This window comes from Amia ocellicauda, chromosome 6, assembly GCF_036373705.1.
Source record: "Amia ocellicauda isolate fAmiCal2 chromosome 6, fAmiCal2.hap1, whole genome shotgun sequence".
Lineage (NCBI taxonomy): Eukaryota > Metazoa > Chordata > Actinopteri > Amiiformes > Amiidae > Amia > Amia ocellicauda.
In genome coordinates, this window is record NC_089855.1 from 960,390 (window position 1) to 972,755 (window position 12,366).

The 12,366-nt window shown below is 38.0% G+C and overlaps 2 protein-coding genes across 2 annotated transcripts in view; both read left to right on the plus strand.

Annotated features, from left to right (window-relative positions):
- LOC136751674 (uncharacterized) overlaps positions 1–9,104 on the plus strand; it is a 29,928-nt gene extending 20,824 nt beyond the window's left edge. The window contains exon 10 of the mRNA XM_066707466.1: positions 8,420–9,104. Coding sequence (XP_066563563.1) covers positions 8,420–8,581 — 162 coding nt within the window. The 3' untranslated portion in view covers positions 8,582–9,104. The remainder of the gene's footprint in view (positions 1–8,419) is intronic.
- LOC136750725 (uncharacterized) lies at positions 1,435–8,237 on the plus strand. The gene is made up of 5 exons (XM_066705763.1): positions 1,435–1,507; positions 1,656–1,997; positions 5,079–5,429; positions 5,822–5,926; positions 7,473–8,237. Exons 1-5 carry the CDS (start codon positions 1,465–1,467, stop codon positions 7,643–7,645), a joined length of 1,014 nt encoding a protein of 337 aa, XP_066561860.1. The 5' UTR covers positions 1,435–1,464; the 3' UTR covers positions 7,646–8,237.
- Positions 9,105–12,366: the final 3,262 nt, after the last annotated feature.

Genomic DNA, 12,366 nt, shown 5'->3' on the forward strand with positions numbered 1-12,366 from the left:
ACATCTTGTTGATTTTTGTTGAACATTGTTGCACATATTTGAGATGTTGCATGTCAATTTATAATAAATAAAAGTAAGAAGATGATAATTGAATGGTTATGTCTCTTATGGAGAGGAAACAATGCTTTGCTATTGAGATAGCTGTGTGCAAGACACAGCAGTGACTGTTTTAACCAGCCTGAATGTTTACTCCTTTTCCTTTGTGTAGTCTTGTCTCTTTCATTTCCTTGTGTGCTACATGTTATTTGTCTTCACATTTGAGCTTTGAGGTGCATTCTGACTCCTTCCTGGGCCACCTGCCCCCTTCTTCTCTCCATTAGCATATTAAATCCCTCCCGCTCAACCCTCATTGAGAAGGTGCACAAAGTTCAGTAAGGTTTTTTGTGAACAGCCTTCAAAAGCAGGCCCTCCAGATGTAATGCTTTAGCCAGTAACCTCCATAACATGTGTGTCATTTATCAAATGGCAAAGCCCTGAAAGTGAAACTATAATAGATGTCTATATTCAATTAAAGCGGTTAACACACTATATGACCATAGAGGTTAAAATGTCAGTAAGCAGCAGATCCCCAGTTCCATGGGTCCTGGGAGTGTTCTCTCATGGCCCCTCACACTATTGTACATACAGAACCTGAGGGGACCATTGGACAGACAGGGAGGTGTGACCACTGAGTTCTCCACCCCGAAGAGCTGAACAATCCCCCTCCTAAACTGAATCAAATGTTAGAGACTTGTGGAATGTAGAATGCGAGTGGCACTTTTAGTGATTTACCAAATGCCAGTTTTTAGATTCTCATTGTGAACTAATGTGCTTTTAACATAGAGGTCAGACGTGCACCACATGTTCAGAGTCTCTGCGTCTCTGATATCTGTTGACTGTGTGTCACAGGGCAGTGATGGGTGTGACTTCAGGACCATAGTGAGACCTACAGACCAGACAGATTTGCTGAAGCACATTTACAAACTCACTTGTTTAATAATTTTCTTGTTGAAGTTGTTGTTTTAGGATTGGCACATTCAGGTGTTAGGAACAGTGAAAGGACAGCTACACAGAACCAATTCCGAATATATATTAGCTGATAACACCTAAGAAATACTCAAAACAATTAATCTATCTGAGCTAATCTGATATATAAGGACGTTTGATTGACATAGGTCTTGACTGTTTCTTTTTAAAGTTAACATGCTTTGTAACTTAAAATTCTAAACCAAATGCATTTGAATGAATCTATGAATCTATATCCAAGGCCATTGTATAATCATTTTCTTGAGGTCATTCAATTTGCTGCAGACACTTTGATGTCAGGAGGATGGTGGGTGATTGGTCTGTCAAAACATAATCATCTCCTCCTCCAATCAGCACAGGCAGGGCGTGTCCCCTGTGCTGCTGGTCCAGATATCCTGGTATGACAGTGAGCTCCTTCACTGTCTGACTGTGAGCTGGAGCACAGAGGAGCTGCTCGCGATGATTACGCCTGGGCTCACTCTGGCTGTTCTCTGGATGTACTGTAAGTGTGACAAAAACATCTATGTTGTGTGTCATGTAACGGCTGTTCAGGGATCTGAATATGTTCTCACAGTATATTTTGAAAGGACATGGCACAAGCCCAGGTTTCTCGTTAATCTTGAGGTCATCAATGTGTCTTTGTGTTCCAGGTGTGAATTCCACACTTCTGTCTCAGCCTCATCTGTCAGTGTCTGTGCGGCTTGGAGACCCTGTCACTCTCGAGTGTGTTGCTACGTCTGACAGAGGAACCAGGGCTTGGCTCAAGCAGTCCGTTGGAGAGGCGCCGAGCAGCATAGTAACCTCATATTACGAAACAGACAAGTTTCATGGAAGATTTAAAAATGATGATCGACTTACTGTACAGAAGGACAAGACCAGCTTTAACTTAACTTTCTCAAGAACTGAATCTTCAGATGCTGCGGCATATTTCTGTGGAATAATTGCCTATAACAGCATTGACTTTGGAAAAGGAACCTTCCTGGTGATTATTGGTAAATTTTGATTCCCTGTTTTCAAATATAACATTTCAGTAACAGATTCATGCTATACATAACATGATCAGAAAAACATTGAAATATATATATGTTTATACAATTATTACTTAATTTTCTGTAATAACAGGACAGTTGGATGTTATGTATATTCAGGCATCTAAGCTATAAACAAATTAAACTAAATGTTTCACAAACCTTAATTTAAACAACAAATTGTTGCTGAAAACAAATCGAGACCCAATGCACTGATAATAGTGATGTGGGGAAAAACACACCAGCATAATTACTGTTATGTTACTCTTTTCATTATCACAACTTAACTATAAAATAACTATTTGAGAATATATGAAACGTTTAACACTACAAACGCCGAGCCGGTCAATTTGACCGATTTGGTTATTAAAATTTGAATTAATCTGTGTTCCTACATACACTGCACGTACCCATTCGTGACTTTTCCTAACTATATGTAATTAAACATGCCTACAGTGTTTTAGCTGCATAAATGCAAAAATAAATAAGTTATAAACACATTTACCTAGAATAGCCAAAATCGGAGATCTCTACCTTTCTGTTTTTCATGTGCTTGAAAGACATGCTTACGGGTGTTTTCTTACAGCTGTAGTCAGATTGAGCTGATACAGTGATTACCTGCAGATAAACATGGATTCGAAACGGAGATGAAGAGAGCTCGTTTTGGACATGCCGTGTATATGAACATGACTGATTCAGGGGCATCAGTGATACTGGCAAAGACAGATCATTCGTCGGTTTGTGCCAGTGCTGTGAAAACACTGTGAGTGAAACGCCAGGTCCAAATGGCACCGAGTGCTTTTACTCCACTGATCAATACGCAATGCTACTGCACAGTACAGAGAGCAATAACGCAGCACATCCACCAAAATAATGATTCACGGACATTATCAGCGGAGGAGCATTTATTGCGTTGCTATATATTCATGGAATTAAAGTGTCACCTGGAGAGGCTGTCAAAATGCAGTGTGAGGGACGAGCTCATGCAGGGAAAGTGCTGATACTGTCCTGTGTGACTGTACGAGCTGTCAGGTATGCAGGCTAAATATATAGTAAATAGTTTATTGAAATACAAAGCTACAGTGAATAAAAGCACTGTATGTTGAAAACAAAGTTTACACTGTATTGAAAATGTTTACTTTAGTGTACAATTATGTTTTGATAAATGCAATAGTTATTTTTGAACTTAAAAATATTGTGTTTGAGCATTATTCCAACTTGAGCATTATTTACACTTGTTTCATTCCCTTATTTGTATGCCGTTTTTGAGCTTTCTGCTTATTGTAGGCTATAGTTATTCATGTTTTGACTGCAGTGTGTGCGTTTAGAAAAAAAAGTGCTTTGTTATTCATAGCAATAATGTTAATGTTTGATTATCATATATCAATTCAGATAATCCATTTGTGCTATGCAAATATTGGATTTGATGTTCAAGAATAAAACTTATGAGTTTTATGCGATAGCTTGCAATTGATTATCATATCACAGCTGTTAAAGAGCTATCAGTTACAATGACTGGCTTTGGCAATTGTAGGTAGTTCGAAATGTCAGCTCTTCTAGTGTAAACAATAGTGTAACTACATGGTAATTACTGAGTAACAACTGAAGAATAAGTGCAATACATGCAAATACTGAAAAATGTATGTGTCAGATGGGAGACCACTGTATTTAAAATCTTTTTTTTTCCCATTATTTTGTTATTGATTTTCTTGTGTGCATTGTTTTTATAGTGAATCTAAACAATATAAATATTTTTTTTTATAGGGAGAGTGTTATGTGTTTGTATGTTTGCCCACTGACAAAGAAATGATCAGTCTATAATTTTAATGGTAGGTGTATTTTAACACTGAGAGACAGAATACCAACAAAAAAATCCAGAAAAACGCATTTCAAAAAAGTTATCAAATTGATTTGCATGTTAATGAGGGAAAAAGTATTTGACCCCTTCGACTAAGTACTTGGTGGCAATACCCTTGTTGGCAATCACAGAGGTCAGACATTTCTTGTAGTTGGCCACCAGGTTTGCACACATCTCAGGAGGGATTTTGTCCCACTCCTCTTTGTAGATCCCCTCCAAGTCATTAAGGTTTCGAGGCTGACGTTTGGCAACTCGAACCTTCAGCTCCCTCCACAGATTTTCTATGGGATTAAGGTCTGGAGACTGGCTCGGCCACTCCAGGACCTTAATGTGCTTCTTCTTGAGCCACTCCTTTGTTGCCTTGGCTGTGTGTTTTGGGTCATTGTCATGCTGGAATACCCATCCACAACCCATTTTCAATGCCCTGGCTGAGGGAAGGAGGTTCTCACCCAAGATTTCACGGTACATGGCCCCATCCATCGTCCCTTTGATGCGGTGCAGTTGTCCTGTCCCCTTAGCAGAAAAACACTCCCAAAGCATAATGTTTCCACCTCCATGTTTGACGGTGGGGATGGTGTTCTTGGGGTCATTCCTCCTCCTGCAAACACGGCAAGTTGAGTTGATGCCAAAGAGCTCGATTTTGGTCTCATCTGACCACAACACTTTCACCCAGTTCTCCTCTGAATCATCATCCTCTGAAGGGGATCAAATACTTATTTCCCTCATTAACATGCAAATCATTTTATAACTTTTTTGAAATGCGTTGAAATGTTTGTTGTTATTCTGTCTCTCACTGTTAAAATACACCTACCATTAAAATTATAGACTGATAATTTCTTTGTCAGTGGGCAAACATACACAATCACCAGGGGATCAAATACTTTTTTTCCCTCACTGTTTATTGCTTGTAATTTATATATAGTAGAAACCATTATTCTTGCCTGAACTGCCTTATTAACCGAACTACAAGAATATCTCCTGAAACATTCAAAGTGGCTGAAAAGCAACACAGGAAAGTGCATCACAGAACATAACTGAGCAATTGGAACAGGTGAAAATGCTGCTCAATATGCTGAAGACAGAGGAAGCTGTATACAACCAACAATGCAGTACACTCTGAAAGCATTTGTGTATGTCCCTTAAACTGTTATAATGACTGGATTACTACTTGTAATCTCTGCTTCCAGGCTCTGAATCAGTGAACAGGACAGTGGAGCAGCAGCCGGCGTCTGTCTTCGTCCAGCCAGGAGACAGTGTGACTCTGCAGTGTACAATACACACTGAGACCTGTGCAGGAGAGCACAGTGTTCATTGGTTCAGGCATGGCTCAGGAGAAGCCCTTCCAGGACTCATTTACACCCATGGGAACAGGAGTGATCCGTGTGAGAGCAGCTCTGAGCCTGGGCTTCCTGCACAGGGCTGTGTCTATGAGCTCCCCAAGAGGAACCTCCGCTCCTCTGACGCTGGAACTTACTACTGTGCTGTGTCCACATGTGGGCAGATCCTGTTTGGCAATGGGACACGGCTGGATATTGCAGGTAAGATATTTTAAAATAAATAAACTGTAATATATCAGGACTAATCCCATACGGCTTATTTCTGATATCTGGTAGAAATGTGGAAAATCTCAGTTTTATGTGCTATGGCAGTGGGACACTGCTGGACTTATTATTATTATTATTATTATTATTATTATTATTATTATTATTATTGTTGTTGTTATTTCTTAGCAGACACCCTTATCCAGGGCGACTTACAAAATATAAGCGCAATACAAAGCAATGCAACAATGCAGTATTAACCAGTAAATACTTATGCAGTCTGTGTTAATTGCCTCATGCAATCTATTGTTAAGATTTATATAAATCAATGTTGACTTTAAGAATGAGCTTAAAGCTAAATCTAGTTTATAATGTATTTAATGCTGCAGGTCCCAGTGGTCTTTTCCCCCTTGTCCTGGCCTTGGGGGTGTCAAACGCTGTGTGTGTGCTGGTGATCGCTGTCCTTGTCTGTACCAGGAACACGCACTGCGCAGGTGAGCTGGCTGCACACACACAATCAAGCAATTCAATATCTGTAAAGTTATACAACTAAATATAATTTTTAAAGTTTATTATTCATATCAAATAAAAGCAAGATATACAGCTGCAGTTACATGTTAAAAAAACGAATACATTAGCAAGACATGATCTGCCTCATCTAAACTCATGTTGACTATCTCCAAGAATATGGTTTTCATTAAGATGATCCTCTATTTGTCTAATATATTTTTACAAAATTTTACAAATAATGCATTAATGAAGTACAGTTTTGTTCCCTTTCTTGTGGATTGGTATGACATTTGCTGTCTTCCAGTCAGTTGGCACATCCCCTGTTCTATGTGTCATTTGGAATATTTGAGTTAGTGGCCTATAAATAATTTCCCTCATCTCTCCCATATCCCATCTGGCCCAGGTGTTTTGTTTGTTTTTAATTGTGCTAGTCCCTTTAGTACCTCCTCCTCATTTATCCTGATCTCTCTTAGGGTTTGACTGGACTGATTGTCAACCTGTGGCATGTTATCTTTTTGTTTTCTTTTGTAAAAAGCTCTGTGAAATACTCATTTAGAACATTTGCCACATTTGTCTTGTTTGTTTTCCAAGCTACTTCAATTTTTGCCCTTTATCTGTTTCACTTCCTCCTTTATTGACCTCTTGCTGTTGTAATATTGAAAAAAACTCTTTGCATTGGTTTTAGCTCCAAGAGCTATGTTTCTTTCTATTTCCCTCTTTGCTTTCCTGATTCCTTTCTTAAGATCTCTTTGCAGCTCAACATATTCTTTGTATTTTGTTTCATCTCCATCCCTTTTGTATGCGCTATACAACATTTTCTTTCTCTTGAATTTTGTTTGCATACCTCTATTAAACCATTTTGGCCACTGTTTTTTGGTCCTCAATTTGCTACGTTTTTGTACAAATTTCTCTTTAGCCTCTATTAGTATATGTTTTAAATATAACCATCCATGGTCAACTGAATCTGTATCCAGTGTGCTCCAGTATAAGTGCCACCTCATACCTTCAAGGTTTGCTTTTCTAAAACTGTAGAGCATTGTTTTAATTGTAAGCCATTGTTGGCCCTGAGGGGGTTGCTGTCAGCATGTTCTCAGCACACTATCAGCACCTCAGTTTTTGCTGCATTGTGGCATCGCTGCAGAGCAGAGCACAGTCCTGAGCCCACAGCACGATACTGAATCTTGAAAACAGAGTTCTTCTCTCAGTCGCACATCAGCAGCTACCAAGGTTCTTTTCCTGTCCAAACACTTCATGAAGGTGAAGATGAATAGCAACAAAAGTAGATAGATAAATAGACAGGTTGGCATAATAAGATCAAAGTGTTTGATCTTCCTTGCTTAATCAAACACAATCTATAAAACACAGTTTCTTACACTGTGAATGGTTGCTTTGAGGTTGTTATGCATCGTGATAGCATTTAATTTAGGAAGTTGTGGTAGAGATTGTGGCTGCTGATTATTTTTTCCACGTTCTTTAAAGAATCTTCTACTTGCAATCAAACAATAAGCTATCGTCTCTCTGACTTCTCAGGACAAGATCTCAGAAGCACTACAGCCACAATTGATCAGGTATACCTTGGAATTTGGATTTATTTTGCAAATGTGTGTTTGCCCTCTGTAGTGGGTACGGGGATTAATGTACCACCAGGAGACTGTTTGTATTTACAAGGGAGTTGGGTTGATATGTATTTAGTGCCCCTTTAAAACAGGCACTTGCTAAAGCAATAGAAAAAACAAAATTAGTCAAACCAAGGAAATGTAATCAACTAAGAAACAAACTTAAGATACCAGATAACTTATGGAATTATGCAGTTTGTTTCTTCCTCTCATCTCTCAGACCTCCTCTGTGGAAATATATAGCAATGTTAATTTTTTTTTTTTTTTCCCAACTCCCTTATTCACCTAGTCCTTTCAAGATCCAACCACAAACAAAGTGGCATATCCCCTATTATGAGCTGTGGAAAGCCTCACAATCAGCCATGCACCAATCAGCGATCGGTATTTCAAAGTAGTGGCTGATTTCAGCACATTCCACAGCACACACATACCGTTTGCCCACAACAAACATGTCGTCCATTCAAATCGGAACTTCCGCCCAAAAGTCAAAACTTCTTCATCACACCATGTTTAGTGAATGCGTTCAAGGTCAGTTCACAGACCCCTAGTGTTTGGGAGGATGAATTTCAGCCAGCGCTCACTCACTTACATTCAACACACAGTAAAATGGTAGTGCTAGTTCCTCTCACAAGGAGAAACTGTAATTTGACATTTTGTGTTATAATTACATCTCAGTACAGTTTGCTCTATTCTGTATTTACTGCCCTTGTTGTCAATTAATACAAATAAATGTGGGAAACCAAGAGAATGTAATGGAAAGTGTTTTATGTTGTTGTTTGTTTTTGATTAGTAGAGGAAGAGCCCATTGTTTCACTGTGGCTCCCATGCAACTCATCACACCATTCTGTAAATGTTTAATAGAGGAATTATCCTATAAATTGTCTTTCCTGGAGCCAGGACACAGATGTGTTGAATTACGCTGCCTTGACCTTCATTGACAGCAAGACGAAGCCCAGGAGGAAGAGGAAGGAGATGAACAGGCAGGCTGTGTATTCACAGGTCCAGTACCATCAGACAGACTGAACCCTCTGGAAATGCTGACAGACAACAATTTTCTCCTTCAAAAACAACGTGTCAGTGATTTGGCACTGTGAGAGTTTCTGCAGTCAATTATAATAGGAAAAAGAAGTGGAATAAAAGAGTTGGAACAATTTACATTTTTGATTACCATGTATGAGCACAGAAAAGCTCCAATGAGGAATTTTCCTACTGACTGCTTTTACTGTATTGCACTTTGAGTATTAAGGATATTAACCATGCATTTTACACATTTACCAGCATCCTAAATGTTTTTAATATTACTATTTATTTCATGGAAGACACCCTTATACAGTCTGATCAAGTAATGCATGACCTTCAACAACACATGACTAAATACATTTCTCCATGGTTCTTTGTATGATTAACACAGTTCACAATCCAAACATTGCTGGAACAAGAAAGGCATCCATGACTACTACTGAAAATGAGTGTGAAGCTGTACATTATGTCTGTGTGAAATAAATGCACATGGAAATAATTAGTGTGTTTCTAAATTCTACTAATTACTGAGTAAGTATTTATGGCAGGTCGGGAGTCCCTCCTAAGTCCCTGAAATTGATTCAGTTGTCTAACTGCAGACAAATTTGGCGACGTAAGACAAGGTGTTGAAACAGAAGCGTCCTTATTCAAAGCCATCGTGAAAATTCAGGAGTAAACAGTTAACCATAAAAAACAGTAATTATAGAGCAGAGAGGTGGTTTTGATACAGAGCGGACTACAGAATGAAGCTCTGGGCCTCCCAAGTACCACACAGTGAAAGACTGTATTCACAATTTACAAGATGTTCATCATTAGTGTTATAATTATATTCATGTAACTGGAGAGAAATAAGAAAATCAAACACATATCAATGCAGTGAATTAAAACTAACAATGCTGAGTTAATTCAAGGGAAATGTATACATTAATACCCTGCTGGACATCTTGCATGAAATCCTGCAGAAACTTATCTCTGCTTCACAGTGAATCACTAATATAAACTAATGAAAATGAAATATTGCAGCACCCTCTGTGGAAATCTATTTAACTCAACAAATCACCACATGACAAATTAACCCCCAGGATTTCAGATGCATAACTCAGTCTGTAGACAATGAACCTTGACAATTCAGCTGCACAAATCTTTGAACCATCAACTATTCTTACCATCTACAATTTCATGAGGATAAGAATTGGGAATTACATAATGGCATAACAGAAAAACAGTTATTCGAATTTCTATATTTAGTAGCAATATGTAGACAGAGAACTACTTCCATGTCCTCAAAATACTCTGATAGACAGACACCAGACATTCAGTATGAGTTAACAGGTATTAGTTTTCTTGTGCACAATTGTATAGAAGTGTTTTAGCCCACAGATCCTCACAAGAACAGAATCAGCAACTGCAATGGGACATGTCTCTATAAGCTCTGTCATTAACAACTATTTCAGATAGTGGCCCAGTGGTTGAGCAACAATTTCCTGCTTTTTTTTTGAAGACATATGAGAAGTACAGTGTGTTTGACACACACAGGTCACAGTTCTGTCTGCTCCTCCTCCAATCAGCACAGGCAGGCTGTGTCCCCTGTGCTGCTGGTCCAGATATCCTGGTGTCACAGTGAGCTCCTTCACTGTCTGACTGTGAGCTGGAGTTCAGGGGAGCTGCCCTCAGCCCAGAGGAGCCGCTGCGATGATCACACTGTGGATGACTCTGGTCAAACTGTAAGTGTGTCTTTGATTTGGCTGCCTTGCTCAAGCTTCTTTAATTGCTTGTGAAACTACTTAAATACTTAAATATGTCTCAAACATAACTAAAACCAACATTATTGCAATTCAACATTTTCAAACGAGAGTAAAACGTTAGTGTCTTCGTTTGTCTTGTGTTCAGATCATTGTTTACTGTTGCTAACGACCAGAACAAATAAATTCAAATGTTTTTTAATCAAACATCTATATACAGATATATGTTGATGTTTTAACTAACATCTACATATACATCTACATATACATGATTAATGTACATTGTTATCTTGTGCCGTTGTCAGTAAACTGTGTTTTGATCCGCTTACTGTCAAATATATGTATATGTTAATGACAGTTTGGCAGATTTGGTTTGCCAAATTAACATTTAGAGATATCTACAAACCATTTAGAGATATATTTAAAAAGGACCTTATTAAGATATCTCTAAATGGTTTGCAGATATCTATAAATGATTTAAAGATATCTTGAAATGATTTAGAGATATCTCTGAATGATCATTGATTGGCTTCCCAACTCGTTTGATCGGTGCCTTTCCACAACTTTATCCCAGAGTTATTTTGAATGCTGGTAGTATGTTGGTATCTCTGCTTTGAATCCCACTCCAAGCTCTTAGAGACAGGTATATTTAATCTGAAGTCATGTGAACCATAATTTTGCACACAGATGGACTCTAGTCAGTTTATTCTGTGAATTCTGAAGGGGTGAATACTTCTCTAATGAAGACTTTTCAGGCCCGATATTCAAACTTTGTGCAATGTCTTTGCAAAAAATTGAGCATTTACAATCAAGAGGAGGCCATTCACCCCATCATGCTTGTTTGTATCTCCATTGGTATAGTGGGAACAGTTATTATTATTAATTAATATTTATTTCTTAGCAGATGCCCTTATCCAGGGCGACTTACCAAATATAAGTGCAATACAAAGTGCAAAAATACAGTGCAGTTCCAGGCATAAAACATTAACAAATTCCAATTTACAAATTACAGTGCAATTCAAACCATAATACATTTTACAGATTTCAATTTACACAAGTGAATACAATATGAGGTCTTACATCCTGGATAGTAAAAGCTGAGTGCAGACAAGATGTTAGGTCACAGTCAAAGGGCAGGGGAAGGGAGCATAGGGGAGATCAAAATAATATGAGTACTAGTAACGCAAGGCAAGTAGTATGATACAACAGTGCTAAGTAAGTAAGCTATTCATTAGCTAACTTATTCAAAAAGTTAGTTTATTTTTATATTTTTTAAATACAGTGCTTACAGGGTGTTTCTAACAAAGTGTTATTTAATTCAGTATAATATCCTATTATTATTATTGTTACTACTACTATTAATAATAATAATAATAATAATAATAATAATAATAATAATGTATAGTTATTGATTTCTTACAATTAGTTTGGCTGAATTTGATTAATGATCCACTCTAAATACACTACTGGCCAAACGTTTTAGAACTCCATTGTTCCAGTTTTTATTGAAATGTATGTAGTTTAATGTCTCAATGCTCTCTGAAATTAAACCATAGAACAAATAAACCATTGGAGATAAAAATAAATCATGGAATCATTTTGTTTAACAAACGTTAACCACTTAAGCTCACAACCCCCCCTGATACCCTTAAAAGGCACCACATCCATGTTCTTCTCTTTAATCCCATGTATTCTTCACTTTTGTGTTGCTTGCCAAGTGTTTGGTATCCCATGAAAGTTGAGACTCTCAGCTTTCTAATGATGTGAAGCAGTCTCTGATGTGAAAAATTATTTTTTTCTACCCCCCAGTATTTCTGTGTTCTATTGCTCTGTGATCAGTTGATGCACTCATGGTTACATATGCTCATGTGGAGAACGTATGCCGTATGTCTGAGCCCGGTACACCTCTCAGCATGCCTTCCCTTATGTCAGGGTTGCTGTTGCTTGGTGTCCTGTGAAGCATTAATGTCCAAAGGTCGACATACATGCTTCTGTGTGCTAATAACTATGTTCCCTATGTATGTATGTTTGTATATACGTGTGTAT